The sequence below is a fragment of the Coregonus clupeaformis genome, chromosome 17 (genome assembly GCF_020615455.1).
Source record: "Coregonus clupeaformis isolate EN_2021a chromosome 17, ASM2061545v1, whole genome shotgun sequence".
NCBI lineage: Eukaryota > Metazoa > Chordata > Actinopteri > Salmoniformes > Salmonidae > Coregonus > Coregonus clupeaformis.
This window is the reverse complement of record NC_059208.1, coordinates 43114372-43128568: the sequence shown is the minus strand read 5'-3', so window position 1 is coordinate 43128568 and position 14197 is coordinate 43114372. Positions and strand designations below refer to the sequence as shown.

The window sequence follows — 14197 nt, the reverse complement described above, 5'->3', positions numbered from 1 at the left end:
ATTGCGTTTACCCCATTGTGTTCAGCTCAGTCGGCCAACAACAGAGATACTAAAGGCTTTTTTTCAATCCACGTACACTATACAGTGGGGAGAACAAGTATTTGATACACTGCCGATTTTGCAGGTTTTCCTACTTACAAAGCATGTAGAGGTCTGTAATTTTTATCATAGGTACACTTCAACTATGAGAGACGGAATCTAAAACAAAAATCCAGAAAATCACATTGTATGATTTTTAAGTAAATAATTTGCATTTTATTGCATGACATAAGTATTTGATACATCAGAAAAGCAGAACTTAATATTTGGTACAGAAACCTTTGTTTGCAATTACAGAGATCATACGTTTCCTGTAGGTCTTGACCAGGTTTGCACACACTGCAGCAGGGATTTTGGCCCACTCCTCCATACAGACCTTCTCCAGATCCTTCAGGTTTTGGGGCTGTCGCTGGGCAATACGGACTTTCAGCTCCCTCCAAAGATTTTCTATTGGGTTCAGGTCTGGACCTTGAGATGCTTCTTACGGAGCCACTCCTTAGTTGCCCTGGCTGTGTGTTTCGGGTCGTTGTCATGCTGGAAGACCCAGCCACGACCCATCTTCAATGCTCTTACTGAGGGAAGGAGGTTGTTGGCCAAGATCTCGCGATACATGGCCCCATCCATCCTCCCCTCAATACGGTGCAGTCGTCCTGTCCCCTTTGCAGAAAAGCATCCCCAAAGAATGATGTTTCCACCTCCATGCTTCATGGTTGGGATGGTGTTCTTGGGGTTGTACTCATCCTTCTTCTTCCTCCAAACACGGCGAGTGGAGTTTAGACCAAAAAGCTATATTTTTGTCTCATCAGACCACATGACCTTCTCCCATTCCTCCTCTGGATCATCCAGATGGTCATTGGCAAACTTCAGACGGGCCTGGACATGCGCTGGTTTGAGCAGGGGGACCTTGCGTGCGCTGCAGGATTTTAATCCATGACGGCGTAGTGTGTTACTAATGGTTTTCTTTGAGACTGTGGTCCCAGCTCTCTTCAGGTCATTGACCAGGTCATGCCGTGTAGTTCTGGGCTGATCCCTCACCTTCCTCATGATCATTGATGCCCCACGAGGTGAGATCTTGCATGGAGCCCCAGACCGAGGGTGATTGACCGTCATCTTGAACTTCTTCCATTTTCTTTCAACGTGGCACCGTCATAGGATGCCACCTTTCCAACAAGTCAGTTCGTCAGATTTCTGCCCTGCTAGAGCTGCCCCGGTCAACTATAAGTGCTGTTACTTATTGTGAAGTTGAAATGTCTAGGAGCAACAACGGCTCAGCTGCGAAGTGGTAGGCCACACAAGCTCACAGAACGGGACCGCCGAGTGCTGAAGCGTGTAACGCATAAAAATTGTCTGTCCTCGGGTTGCAACTCTCACTTCTGAGTTCCAAACTGCCTCTGGAAGCAACGTCAGCACAAGACCTGTTCGTCGGGAGCTTAATGAAATGGGTTTCCATGGCCGAGCAGCCGCATACAAGCCTAAGATCACCATACTCAATGCCAAGCGTCGGCTGGAGTGATGTAAAGCTCGCCGCCATTGGACTCTGGAGCAGTGGAAACGCGTTCTCTGGAGTGATGAATCACGCTTCACCATCTGGCAGTCCAACGGACGAATCTGGGTTTGGCGGATGCCAGGAGAACCCTACCTGCCCCAATGCATAGTGCCAACTGTAAAGTTTGGTGGAGGTGGAATAATGGTCTGGGGCTGTTTTTCATGGTTCGGGCTAGGCCCCTTTGGAATGAATTGGAACACCGACTGCGAGCCAGGCCTAATCGCCCAACATCAGTGCTCCACCTCACTAATGCTCTTGTGGCTGAATGGAAGCAAGTCTCCACAGCAATGTTCCAACATCTAGTGGAAAGCCTTCCCAGAAGAGTGGAGGCTGTTATAGCAACAAAGGGGGGACCAACTCCATATTAATGCCCATGATTTTGGAATGAGATGTTCGACGAGCAGGTGTCCACATACTTTTGGTCATGTAGTGTATGAGTTCTGGTTGAGTTCTGGTTTTCCCTTTTGGTTTTCCAATAGTAGTCTTGCTGGTAGCTATAAATATTGTCTGAGCACTGTTGCCATATAGTCCCTGATTCATAATTGGTGGATGCAATAGTTAATTGTTGGTGACTCTTGAGTAGTGTATAACAACGGCTGGTTAATTATTCCTTTCATTATATTTTTTATTCTTATCTCTGTAGTTTCTTATGAAGGGAAGCATGAAGTGGCCTTTCATGCAAAAGCCTGGACAGTGGCAATGTGCGGGACCCTAAAAAAGGACCTTAGTCCTTTCTACTTCTAAATGATCCCTTAGTCCTCTGAATTGCAGACTAGCATCTATATTTGCAGTCGAGACAAAAAGCAGTTGAGACTGAGGGGAGGGATGGTCAAAATACCACAATATAAAAACTGTTTTGCCTTCAGATAATCAAAGTCAAAAATAAGGGAGAAATGAGAGGGAGTGAGAGGGAGTGAGAAAGAGCAAGAGGCAAAGCACATCAAAGGATGATTATACTGAATTATTGCCTTTTGGCTCTCCAGTCTGCTTTCGAAGAAAGTGTCTAAACACTGTACAGCAATTTACAAAGCATTGAGCCACACAGGTACGTCTACTCCTATGATAACTTTGAAATAGAGGATGTAATGGACTTAATTTTGAATACTTAATAATTCCCATCAATGACTCGCACAAAATGCTTCCCATTGTAGCTGTCAATTCATCTGACGATCAACTCTGAAAACGAGTATGGATATTGATAGAAAATGTTGTTGTTGGCAGCCCTATATTCTGATTCAGTCTTCAGTGCCCACTTCCCTGCCTAAGAAAAAATAAAGGTTAAATAAAAATACAAAATACGGGAACACTAACATCAGTGGCAATCAGAAAATGACACTAAAATGTATATAATAATATTCGGTAACACTTTACTTAAAGCATCCAGCTACCTTTATAACTTCTTATAATCATGTATGAGCCTTTATAATGTCTTATTTTTATGCATACCATTTTCAACTGTCTCAAACCGCTGTTATTTAGTCCGGATCATTATGAGATTATAATGAGACATTATACCTACCTGTAGGCTTCAAGTGGTAAATTCAGCGGATCGATTGATATTACATTTATGTTTTTAATAAAAAGGAACTGACCCCAACTCTTGAACCCTAACCCTGTCATATTTAGCCTACTCATGTAAACCCCCAGTGTCATAAAACAGCTATTGGAATGAAAATGGACAAGTTCAAGTTATGATCATGAGAAATGTGCCTGCTCTAAAATAAACGTTCTCACTGTCGCACCTGGGTAGCTTCTGACGCCACGTGGGACTGACCAATCAGACCTTACAGGAGCACGGGAACGCTCGAGGACATTTTAATATGGGCGTGGATTACATTCGTTTGCGAGTTCGGACGGCGAACTGATTGGCTGCGGCAACTCCTATACAGATGTATACGGTCCGGCTCTTTTATTGGTATATACCGGGACAGAAAAAAATCTGTTTGACAGACAGACAGACGCTCATATTTTTAAAAGCGAGCATATGCCTGGAGAGAGCGCAACACAGTGTCACGGATACTAAGACAAGGATGGAAATTAGGAAATAGAGAGAAGGTGCTACACCGATTTGCCCCTAATAAGAAGACAGTGACACAGGTTTACATTCAGGATTATGCATGCATCCCTTGTGCAATAATATTACCCAACATGCAATAGAAACATAGCCTAGTAAGGGGTGAATATTTATTAAAAACGTTTCATTTATCGCATGCTCTCTTCCTCTCGCAATCTCTACCTTTTCTCATTTGCACACGTAACCTACGTGTGCGGCGCGCGTAATTACGCACAATCTCTCCCTCCCTCCTTCCCTGCTGCCACTCAGTCATTCACTCACTCTCTCTCTCCGCACGCACACACGCGCTCCCTCACTTTTCGTGGGAGAAAGTCGGAAGGGGGAGAGAGAAAGAGAGAGAAAGGAGAGTGAGTGAATTCAGGTCTCTCTCTGCTCTCTCCGCTGTGGGTACTCATATCCACTCCGCTGACTCAATGGGGCTTTAGCACTTGGAATATAAAATCAAATATTTATTGCCCGTACCCCTTTAACTATTTAAATTTTGTACATAGCATAGGTAGATATAGGTAACTTATTAAATAATCGTTAAGTAGAGGTAAAAGACGTCTGCAGAGGCGTGCCTTTTTATTCATTTTTTTTGCCTCACATAAGGTCCAGTCGAAATTCTCTTCCACTGACTTTCTGTGAGAGAGGATATCTAATTTGAACATATCCTACCTTATAGTCCAGCGTCAAACAAAGACAAAACTATGGATATTCGAGATTGCCCTTTTCGGAAGAAGCGGAGACCATGGCGCTTGGACCTTTCCTCTTTTGCCTTGGTAACTCTGGTGCTCGCGCTGTGCCAGCTACCCGTGGCTCGAGCAGGTAAGATGGCTTTTCTTTTGAAGAATTACGCTGAGCGTTCCAGTGAGACGTTGCAGCTAAATATTTGTCTGAAATGCGATGTATATTGTACCAAATCTCAGAATTGTCAAGCACTGACTGCCTGCACCGTGCGTATTTGCTTTCGAAAAGTAATGTTGCTTGACAGTATTTCCAATGATTGTAGCCTAGGTTTACAGGTGACCTACATTACCCCAAAACAGTACATTCTGAACAGGGTTTATAATTCATTTAATGTTCTACTGAAATAATATTTTGACGCTTTCATGGGTTTGTATCTCTTCCTCATGAGGCGGTGGTGAAAGGCGCTGCCCTGACAGGTGTCAGTCAGTTCACCATTGCAGTTAGCCCAACGGCTCAACCATTCCAGATATTTAGACACTTGTTGTGGATGTTGTGAATGTAATGTTTTTTTTAAACATTTTACAATAGTTTTAAACGAAAATGGCTTTGTTAGAGGAATTAAGTGACGTTCTGGAGCTCGTGCGCCATTGCGCATGAATGCGCTTTCATTCCAGACGGGGCCATAGGATAGGACGGTGCGTTTAGCAGCCAGTTATACTGAGATACTTTACCGAGAGAGTTCACGTCTGATTTATCGTTCTCTTTACCTGTATATGTCTTGCTATTGGATGTAGGCCTGTGCGTACGTGGATATACCATTTTATGGTGACTTGATTAGATGTTTACCAGTTCACCCCGTGCACCCGCCCCTCCCCATCACCATCACCATCACCTCTCATCAGCCTCTTGTTTTGTGAGGAGGGTTTTGCACTGGGAATGGATGTCGGTCATGTGACAATAGAGACAGGCTTTTTTTGTGTTCCATCCTATCTTTAGGCTACTTGTGATAGCCTTAAACTTACATTGTTTAACATTGGTCGCCTCTATTGTTTTTTGCAGTTTCTAAAAATAGTTACCATTGTTTTTATGAAGTTACTGTATCATGATTGAATCATATTATGTATTTATATGATCCTTTTTAACAATAAACAGTTTAAAGCGAACAGCAGTTTGTGCTTAAAAATAGCCTAATTGACAATAGCCTATCAATAATTGAAATGAGGGCTACTAACAATTAGGCTTTTATAAGCAATTGCCATTCTGATTATAATACTTTTAATGTATATATGGATAACAATTTATTTTAAGCTTCAACAGCATAAGTGCATAATTGTTTTTCGAAGAATTTGTTGTCAAAGAATGTCTTCAAGGCAGAATGGTAATTCCGTGACTGACCACTAGATCATAACATGCGCATTTGGATCTTTCACGTTATTTTTAACACAGAGGTACCATTCATTCCCTCAACTCTACTAGTTATGCTCTTAGTTAAATATTATTTCTAAAGAATTAAACTTTTATCAATTATTTATTTATTCAGTTAAACATTGGTAACTAATGACACACTTGGCCAATTAGAATAGACCTACAATTGAACCATTAAAGGTGACACCTTATTATGCTAATACCATAGGCAGTCATATAATTGTATTATAACATAACAATAATATCCTACAGTTTTATATAGCAATTGCATATTGAGCTTTATCCCAAATGTATGAGGCCCACGTAAAAAGAGCACTGCTTGTGGTGCCTCCATGGGAAATCTCTTGCAAGATATTGGCAATGTAATAGATTAACATGGGCTACATTTTCAAAAGACATTGCTTTTTTCTTCAGGTGCAACATTGGATGAATGCGACTTTATTCTGCAGTTTTGGTTAATTACGCTTTAATGCCCTAGGCGTTTTAAGTGGGAATAGATGCTAGTGTGTACTGATGGAGGTTTCTAACAACATTTGTGCACTCTTCTGTGTTCTTTGGCTCGAGTTCCTATTTCAGATTGCAGAGCCGATTGCATTTTCCCGTCGTCCGACTCCTGTGTGTATTTTGGAGGAGGAAGTCTGAACATTTTTGCTTTTTATGAATAGGTTATTATATGGGAGTGTGCGCTTCTGCGAGAGCGAGTCGAATAGAGGGAGAGCGGTATGTAGAGTGAATGCATAAGTGTCTCCGAGTGTATGTTCGCTTTGTACAGTTGTGTTTGAGTATATGCGTCTGTGAACCCTATGGATTTTTTTCAATTTTAGGTGTGGAAGTGGCCCTTTCAAATGAATGTGCTCGTCTGTGTCTCTGACACCTTGGACTGTTTTTCTGACGTTATGAACGATATGGAGTGCGCTTGCAAAAATGCATCAGATCATTTTAAAGTTCAGCAGTGCTTTCTCTTTATTATAATTCATACTTAACGAACAGTATATGAATCCATCGAATATTATCTTATTTCCATAGTTGAGCGCCCTGTGTGCGTTATTGCGCGGGTTTGGCCTTGCCCACATCAGTACGACAAGGCAGTATCTAAACGTTCATTCAAACCCCTGCTACTGCCCATGCTACAGCGTGATAGCTCATTTGTTTATGACGTTCACGGATGGCATGTGGATATGGGCTACACACTAAAGACTAAACAGGTCGCCACCCAGGCAATGAAAGCCCGAATTAGAGATGGACTGTGCTGTGGCTCCCTCAGAAAGTCTGCCCCTACGGTTTGTGCTCATCCACTGGGAAGAAGAGACGGAGAGTGTGCATATACAGTATAACATGACACACACACACAGAGGGTAAAAGGAATGAAAGCATGGTTTTGTAAATGAACAAAATACATTGCCAATATTTTCTTAACATGGATATTCCTTAACCTCATTTCAAGGCAAACATTCTCAAAGAACGGTCTCACTTATTCTAACCAAAACACCCTCCCTCACTTACACCCTCTTTCCCCTCACTTACACCCTCTTTCCCCTCACTTACACCCTCTTTCCCCTGCGCTCTCTCACTTGTTCTCCCACTAGCAGTCACAAAGGTAGTGAATAGAGCCACTGTGTGGCTGAGCAGTAGGGTCCTGGCTATTTGTCCTCAGCCTATGCCACACTCTCTCTCTCTCTCTCTCTCTCTCTCTCTCTCTCTCTCTCCCGCTCTCGCTCTCGCTCTCTGTCTCTCTTCCCCTCTCCCTATTTCTCTCCTTGGCATGCATGTTGCTTTTGTCCAGTTGCATATTGTCTCTAAAGTTGAGCAGTACCATAGCTGCTTTAGCTGCCTCCAATAGGTAGCAGCAGGGGTGGAGAGCTCATTAGACCAGCACACTAAATACCAGACACTGTTCAGTCACAAGGGCCTAGTGTTAGTGTACCATGAGAGGAATCCCTCTCCTCCATTCACTTATCATGAGAGTTGATGAGTGGTTTATGGTGGGTCAAGAACCCATAAGACAAAGGAAAACCAAAGGGGCATCCAAGCATCCACGATGGGTCATGAACCGACACCCCCAGTTGCCCACATCCCACTCCACACACCCAGAGATAGTGTTAGGGCTTGGCCCAGACTGCGGTCGTACTGTAGATGTGAAACATGCACAACCTACCCAGTTCACGTCGGCGCCAACCATAAATGTCATAGTCACGTTTCAGACTAACTAGCCCATCAGGCTAGACCCCATCAGACTAGAGGCTCTTTCAGCGCTCTGCTTTTGAGGGGGTGGTTTGGGTTTTGCAAGAGAGATAGTTAGACATCTTTGAGGGTTTTCTGAAAATGTACTTGACAAAGTGTGCCAAAGCATAATCATACACTGTCAGTCTAGGTCTCCTATTCCTGGTAGACCAGTCACTGTCATTTTCCTAGTAAGTGTGTTTAGGCTTGTCCGGAAACATAGATGGGTACTTTTGCATGTAGATATGTATCAATTATTTCAGACAGGCAATATTTTATACATTTGAAGGCATCAGCTGTCCATGAGTGGACATGCATGAGATGTAAGACTATAAGTAGCATATAAATAGCATTCTGTTATTGGAACTGAACTGAAGTTGTACTCAGGAACTGAACTGAAGTTGTAATTTATGGACTTAGTCATCTAGAATTCTCTTGCTATTTAGTGTCGTTTTTTTTAGCACAGTAAGTGTTTTAGAGACCTAGGATTTCCACAATGTATGGTTGCAGAGCCCCTGGCACAAGAGAGTCTGACAGCTTTGCTTTTGTGGACAATTCACTGGAATCCAGACAGTTGCTGTCTTTCAATGGCTGCTTGTATGGTCTATACCACCCCTGACCCCCTTCATATAACATAGTGGGCCATTTAGAGACGATAAATCATGGCCTGCCATCATCTCCCACCTCACATGATGTTCGAATTCAAGGTAGTGTTCACCTATAAAGATTTCAAAATGTTAGGTAATTTTCTGAAGGGTTTTTCCGCACTCTGATGGGCCGTTGCCAAGTGCCTCCATAAACAATGATGATGATACCTTATTGTTCTGTAATCTGCATAGTTCCACAACAATATTTAACAAGCCTGACTTTGTCACCATTCCTAGGCTCAGTGGTAAATGGGCTGTAAGCTCTTCGGTATACTTTGCTTTGGCCTAAGTCTGGTTTGATTTCACTGTTTCCCAGTCAGACTCATGGTTGTGCAGATTGATGTAAAGCTGTATGGCAGCTATGTTACATTAAAAAGTGCAAACATTGCATGTTGTATATCTCTGTAGCTCAGCTGGTAGAGCACGACGCTTGTAACGCCAAGGTAGTGGGTTCGATCCCCGGGACCACCCATACACAATTAAATGTATGCACGCATGACTGTAAGTCGCTTTGGATAAAAGCGTCTGCTAAATGGCATATTATTATTATATAAGGTATTGAATTTAGACTTTTAGGCCTACATGTAAAACAGAGTTGTGGAGCACCTGGTTACGATGTGGGACTATTTAAGCCATGTGTTTAACATGGAAGGGCGCTAACTTGTTATTCCCTGAGTTGGATTCTTGCTTGTGCTTCTGTTGGATACTAGGCCTAACTGCCAAGAAGACGTGCAGTATCTTAGCCTTCCAACTTTGCCTCAGTTAAGATTCTTTATTTGCCAGTGGCTGTCTGGGCTGTAAGTTTTAGTAGGGCACCAAGGCCTCTCATATTGAGGCCTAGTGGTCCTGTAGAGGCCTTGAGGTCCACGTATCCTCCCTTAGGGCTAACCCTATCCTAGGCCCAACTGAGTCACTGACTGAACTGAACCACATGCATCACGGTCCACATTGGCACTCTCCAGTAGAACTGCTGATCGGGGATAGGCCTACTTTTGTAGCATAGGGCAATGGTTAGGTTTAAATCTCCCTAGCCTGGTTAAACCAGATTGAACGCTATGCTCTAAGTAAAACATTAGTGAACGTAGCAGTCTGCTTTAACCAGGCTATATCTAACCCACCTCCTCATTGACTTTATAATGTCAAGAATGAGCTGTGATTCTCCACTGTCCACCATACTTCCCTGCTTGTCTTATCCTACCATTCACTTATCATTGCTTGAGGGTACGATCCCTTGTATAGGAGAATGAGTGCTTTCCTATGGGTTTGTTATAGCATTGACCTGTGCACATTTACCTATTGTGATCTTCTACTCTGCAACCGTTACGAGGTTAGGCCTAAACTGTAGTCAGGGGCTACAATAGATTGTCTGATAATGTGATCTCCTGTCTTGTGATGTCTCTGTCAATCTAAATATGTTTGGAGATATTCATAACCATATTAGGGCCAGACATTGAGGGGTGTTAGCTAGGCTTTTTGAAAACATTGATTTTACCTAGCACTGTATGTACAGTGTATTCTTTCATTATATGATATGGCAAAGTGTCATCAGTGGTTTTGTGGAACGTTTGACGGTTAGAAGTCGTTAGAAGTTTCTCAACTTGAGGTTGAGTTCATCAATCTTCAACAGTCTCTTATACTTACCCCAGGCAACCCGTCCGAACATTTTACCTGAAGTTGTGCATTCTTTCATATTAAATCCTAATTATATATAAATATATGTATATCATATGCCTCAATAACTCCTTTTTTATAGTGTGGGTGGTTATAATGGATTTTCTGTCTGTGTACAAGGAGGATTATAAATACATTATAACTATAGAGAATTATGATTAAATTATAGGCCTAACCTCCAGTCTGAGCTGAACACATGCCTTACTATTGCAGAGAGAGAGAGAGAGAGAGAGAGAGAGAGAGAGAGAGAGAGAGAGAGAGAGAGAGAGAGAGAGAGAGAGAGAGAGAGAGAGAGAGAGAGAAAAAGAGAGAGAGAGAGAAGAGAGAGAGAGAGAGAGAGAGAGAGAGAGAGAGAGAGAGAGAGAGAGTGAGAGCGATGAGGACAAACTTGGTTTTGGTCTAGATTCTTGCCTTTTTTAAAGTGTTGTGTGTTCTCCAATCATCTTCCATTTCCTCTATGTTTTAGCTCTTTTCACTTCCTATTTTAGTCTCCTTCTCATTCCATCCTGTCTGCAACACTTTTCTGTTGTCTCTCTCTCTGTTTTTCTCTCTGTCTCTCTCTAACAATGTCAGCTTTGTGTGACAGTAAAGGTGAGAGGTGAGGGGGTCAAGGTGTCAGGTGGTGTGTCTGTCTGGTATTTGGCGCCGCTGTACAAGGATGCCCCAGAAGTAAGAGTGAAAGGAGCGAGGGTTGAGACGGGAAATGCGAGGTTACCCACGGGGTGAAGTGAAGAACGCTCCTCAGTCCTGATTCTCATTCTCCTTGTTTAAAGTTATTCCAAAAGCTCTGCAGTGTTAAAAGGCACCAGTGCACCAGCCTAGAGGGTCGTCTGGAGTGTGACTGGTCTGGTCTGGTCTGGTCTGGTCTGGTCTGGTCTGGTCTGGTCTGGTCTGGTCTGGTCTGGTCTGGTCTGGTCTGGTCTGGTCTGGTCTGGTCTGCAGTGGTCTCACATCACTCTGTTTAGCATGTGTGTCAAGTCACCCAGGCTCCTCCAACAGTGTCTGTCCACAGTCTCTGTGTTTGGACAGTTTTTGTTTGGACAACAGGGTTGTTTGTTTCACTCCATTGGTTTTGGGTCAGTTAGCTGTTTTATGGTCAGATATGTATTGGCCTGGATGTATGGACTCAGTGTTTAAACTGTGATCAGTTATGAATGGCATTGATTGGGTTTATTGGTGTGTGTGTCTGGTGTGTGTGTGTGTGCTGTATGTACAGTATGCATTCTGTCATGAATACAACAGTAGGCTATACCCATCAGAGTTTTATGCCATCCTATCAAAGCATATATTGCTTTTCGGACCCAATATATAGTTTGTATATTAATGTTAATTATACCTTTGGAAAGAATTGAGGGTGAAATAAGCCATGGAAGTGCAGATAGAAATGTAACGAATAGAGCTAACAGGTGTCCTTATTCTACCCGACAGACAATCACGTCTGTTCTACTCTGTTTCTATCTGAGCGTTCTGTAACGTTTCACCCTCCTGAACAGGCTCCTGTTCTGACAGCTGTCAGGAGTTCTGTGTCTGACCTAGCCCCATCTAGTGGTCAATTAAGTTAATTACATTAAAGCAGCCGTGCCACTCCTGTTTGTTTACATTACATTACACTGCATTTTCCACTAGTCTTACATTTAGGATTGTTTTGATTGGGCTTAATGCTATATGTGAATACTTTTTCTTGAAAATAAGGCTTACATATAAAAGACACCATGAACAATTTCTAACATCCTGGTTGATAATGGATGAAGCATACTACTGTATGTAGGCTATTTGCATGAAATAAAATTTCCAGAGTGGCGCAGTGGTCTAAGGCACTGCATCACAGTGTTAGCTGTGCCACGAGAGATCCTGGTTCGAGTCCAGGCTCTGTCGCAGCCAGCCGCGACCTGGAGACCCATGGGCGGCGCACAATTGGTCCAGCGTCGTCCAAGGTAGGGGAGGGTTTGGCCGGCAGGGATGTGGGTTCGTTTCCCACGGGGGGCCAGTATGAAAAAAATAATAATTTATAATAAACAAAAAAACATGTATGCATTCACTAACTGTAAGTCGCTCTGGATAAGAGCGTCTGCTAAATGACTAAAATGTAAAATGTAAAATGTAAAATAGATAGCCTATTTCAATTTCTATGTGATTGGTTAATATGATTTCATCATTACTGTAGCTCACTACTGGGTTGCTGTGAATAAAGCAACGTGAAGGATAATACAATGATTATCATTTACAGTACAGGGTGTTAACTCCTTTCACACACGCGGTACTCCCCTTTAAATACACACACCCAGTACTCCCCTTTAAAGACACACATGCAGTACTCCCCTTTAAAGACACACACCCAGTACTCCCCTTTAAAGACACACGCCAGTACTCCCCTTTAAAGACACACACCCAGTACTCCCCTTTAAAGACACTGTGTACAGGGTGGTCTCTACTCTGTGACCAAATGTGTGACTTAAAGGAGAGGGTGAGAGGAGAAAGAAAGCAGGCAAAGAGAGAGCGGTGTCTTGTCTGCATGCCTGCCTTGTCTACCCCCATCTGGCTCCATATTTGCCACTCCTTGTATGTTTTTTTTGTGGGTGTGTATTTGTCGTTATATTTTAGTTCATCCTCCTCTCCCAAGACCTCCTAGCAGGAAGGGCCCATTGAGCAGAGCAGCTGTGAGCGGGCCGAAACAGAGGTGCTCATTGTGTGTGTGATCCTGCGGTGGAATCTGATACAGTATCCAGCATCACAGGGCTGTGCTGTCTGCAGTTTCTCTTTCTCTCCTCCGCACTCTCTCTTTCTTTCTTTAGCTCTCGTCCCTCTTGTCCTCTCTCTCTCTCTCTCTCTCTCTCTCTCTCTCTCTCTCTCTCTCTCTCTCTCTCTCTCTCTCTCTCTCTCTCTCTCTCTCTCTCTCTCTCTCTCTCTCTCTCTCTCTCTCTCTCTCTCTCTCTCTCTCTCTCTGTTTGTAAAGAATTCCCTCTCTCATAGACCCTTGACCCCTCCTCTTCCCTCTCTCTGTCTCTCAGAGTTTGTGTGCCGGTAATAGACTGTGGTCCCGATTCTCTGAGTCAATATTAACGCACCATTTGAGAGTTCCCCATAAATATTGTCATCTGAGGCCTTCAAACTGGTTGTTCACCCTGGGTGTCACCTAAACACAATGAGCCTGGATTGCCTAATATCATATGTTCTAATTCATTGGTATTTACACTACAATACAGAGTACAGACTGGCCTATGGGAATAATAGTATCATATCATTACATATGACTGTGATTTTTCAGTTAATCAAAAGATACATTCCTATTCTGGGCTAGGATTGCTTTTGTCTTTCTTTTCAAAAGTGCTGTTTATTAAAGTGGCTGGGAATGACTATAATAAATGTGGTTTACTGTTTTTCATTGTAATGGCAACATTAAAGCACAGTTGTTATTTGAATTCATATTAAAGGTCTGTGGCAATTCAGTCATTCCCATTATTCCTGCCTTTAAAATGCTTGACTGGCATCATAAATGAAACTTTGCCACCCCACTAACAGTATAGAAACATTCACCTAGCATCTCAAACACAGACAGGGCAGCCAAGACCAACTCTGAAAAATAATACAACCTTGAGAAAAGTCCCTCCACTGAAACATAGTAAAGAAAGATGGGAGTACCTAGCTTCCTTAGGCTGTACACTGCTCTCTTGTTGGAGTGTCCAGGAACTTTGTCTCGTTCCTGAACCAACCAAGGCTCCCATTCTGGCTAAATTGGTAACTGGGTGCAGCGAAACGATTCATCCTGCTAGGTAATAGAGCATGTTTGAAGTAATAATTGTTTTGTTGAGTACGTGAATTCAAGCATGCCTTCTTGCATCGCAAGAAGTTGTTTGACTTATCTCAGAAAGTCTGTTTCCTGGTTTGATTGAATAAGGCTATAGCATT

At 42.9% G+C, this 14197-nt stretch overlaps 1 protein-coding gene across 1 annotated transcript in view; it reads left to right on the top strand.

The window, feature by feature from the left end:
* Nucleotides 1-3802: 3802 nt before the first annotated feature.
* LOC121586463 (collagen alpha-2(XI) chain-like) overlaps nt 3803-14197 on the top strand; it is a 52498-nt gene continuing 42103 nt past the window's right edge. Inside the window, 1 exon segment of the mRNA XM_041903161.2 lies at nt 3803-4466. Within this exon segment, the coding sequence (XP_041759095.2) occupies nt 4349-4466 (118 nt within the window). The 5' untranslated portion in view covers nt 3803-4348.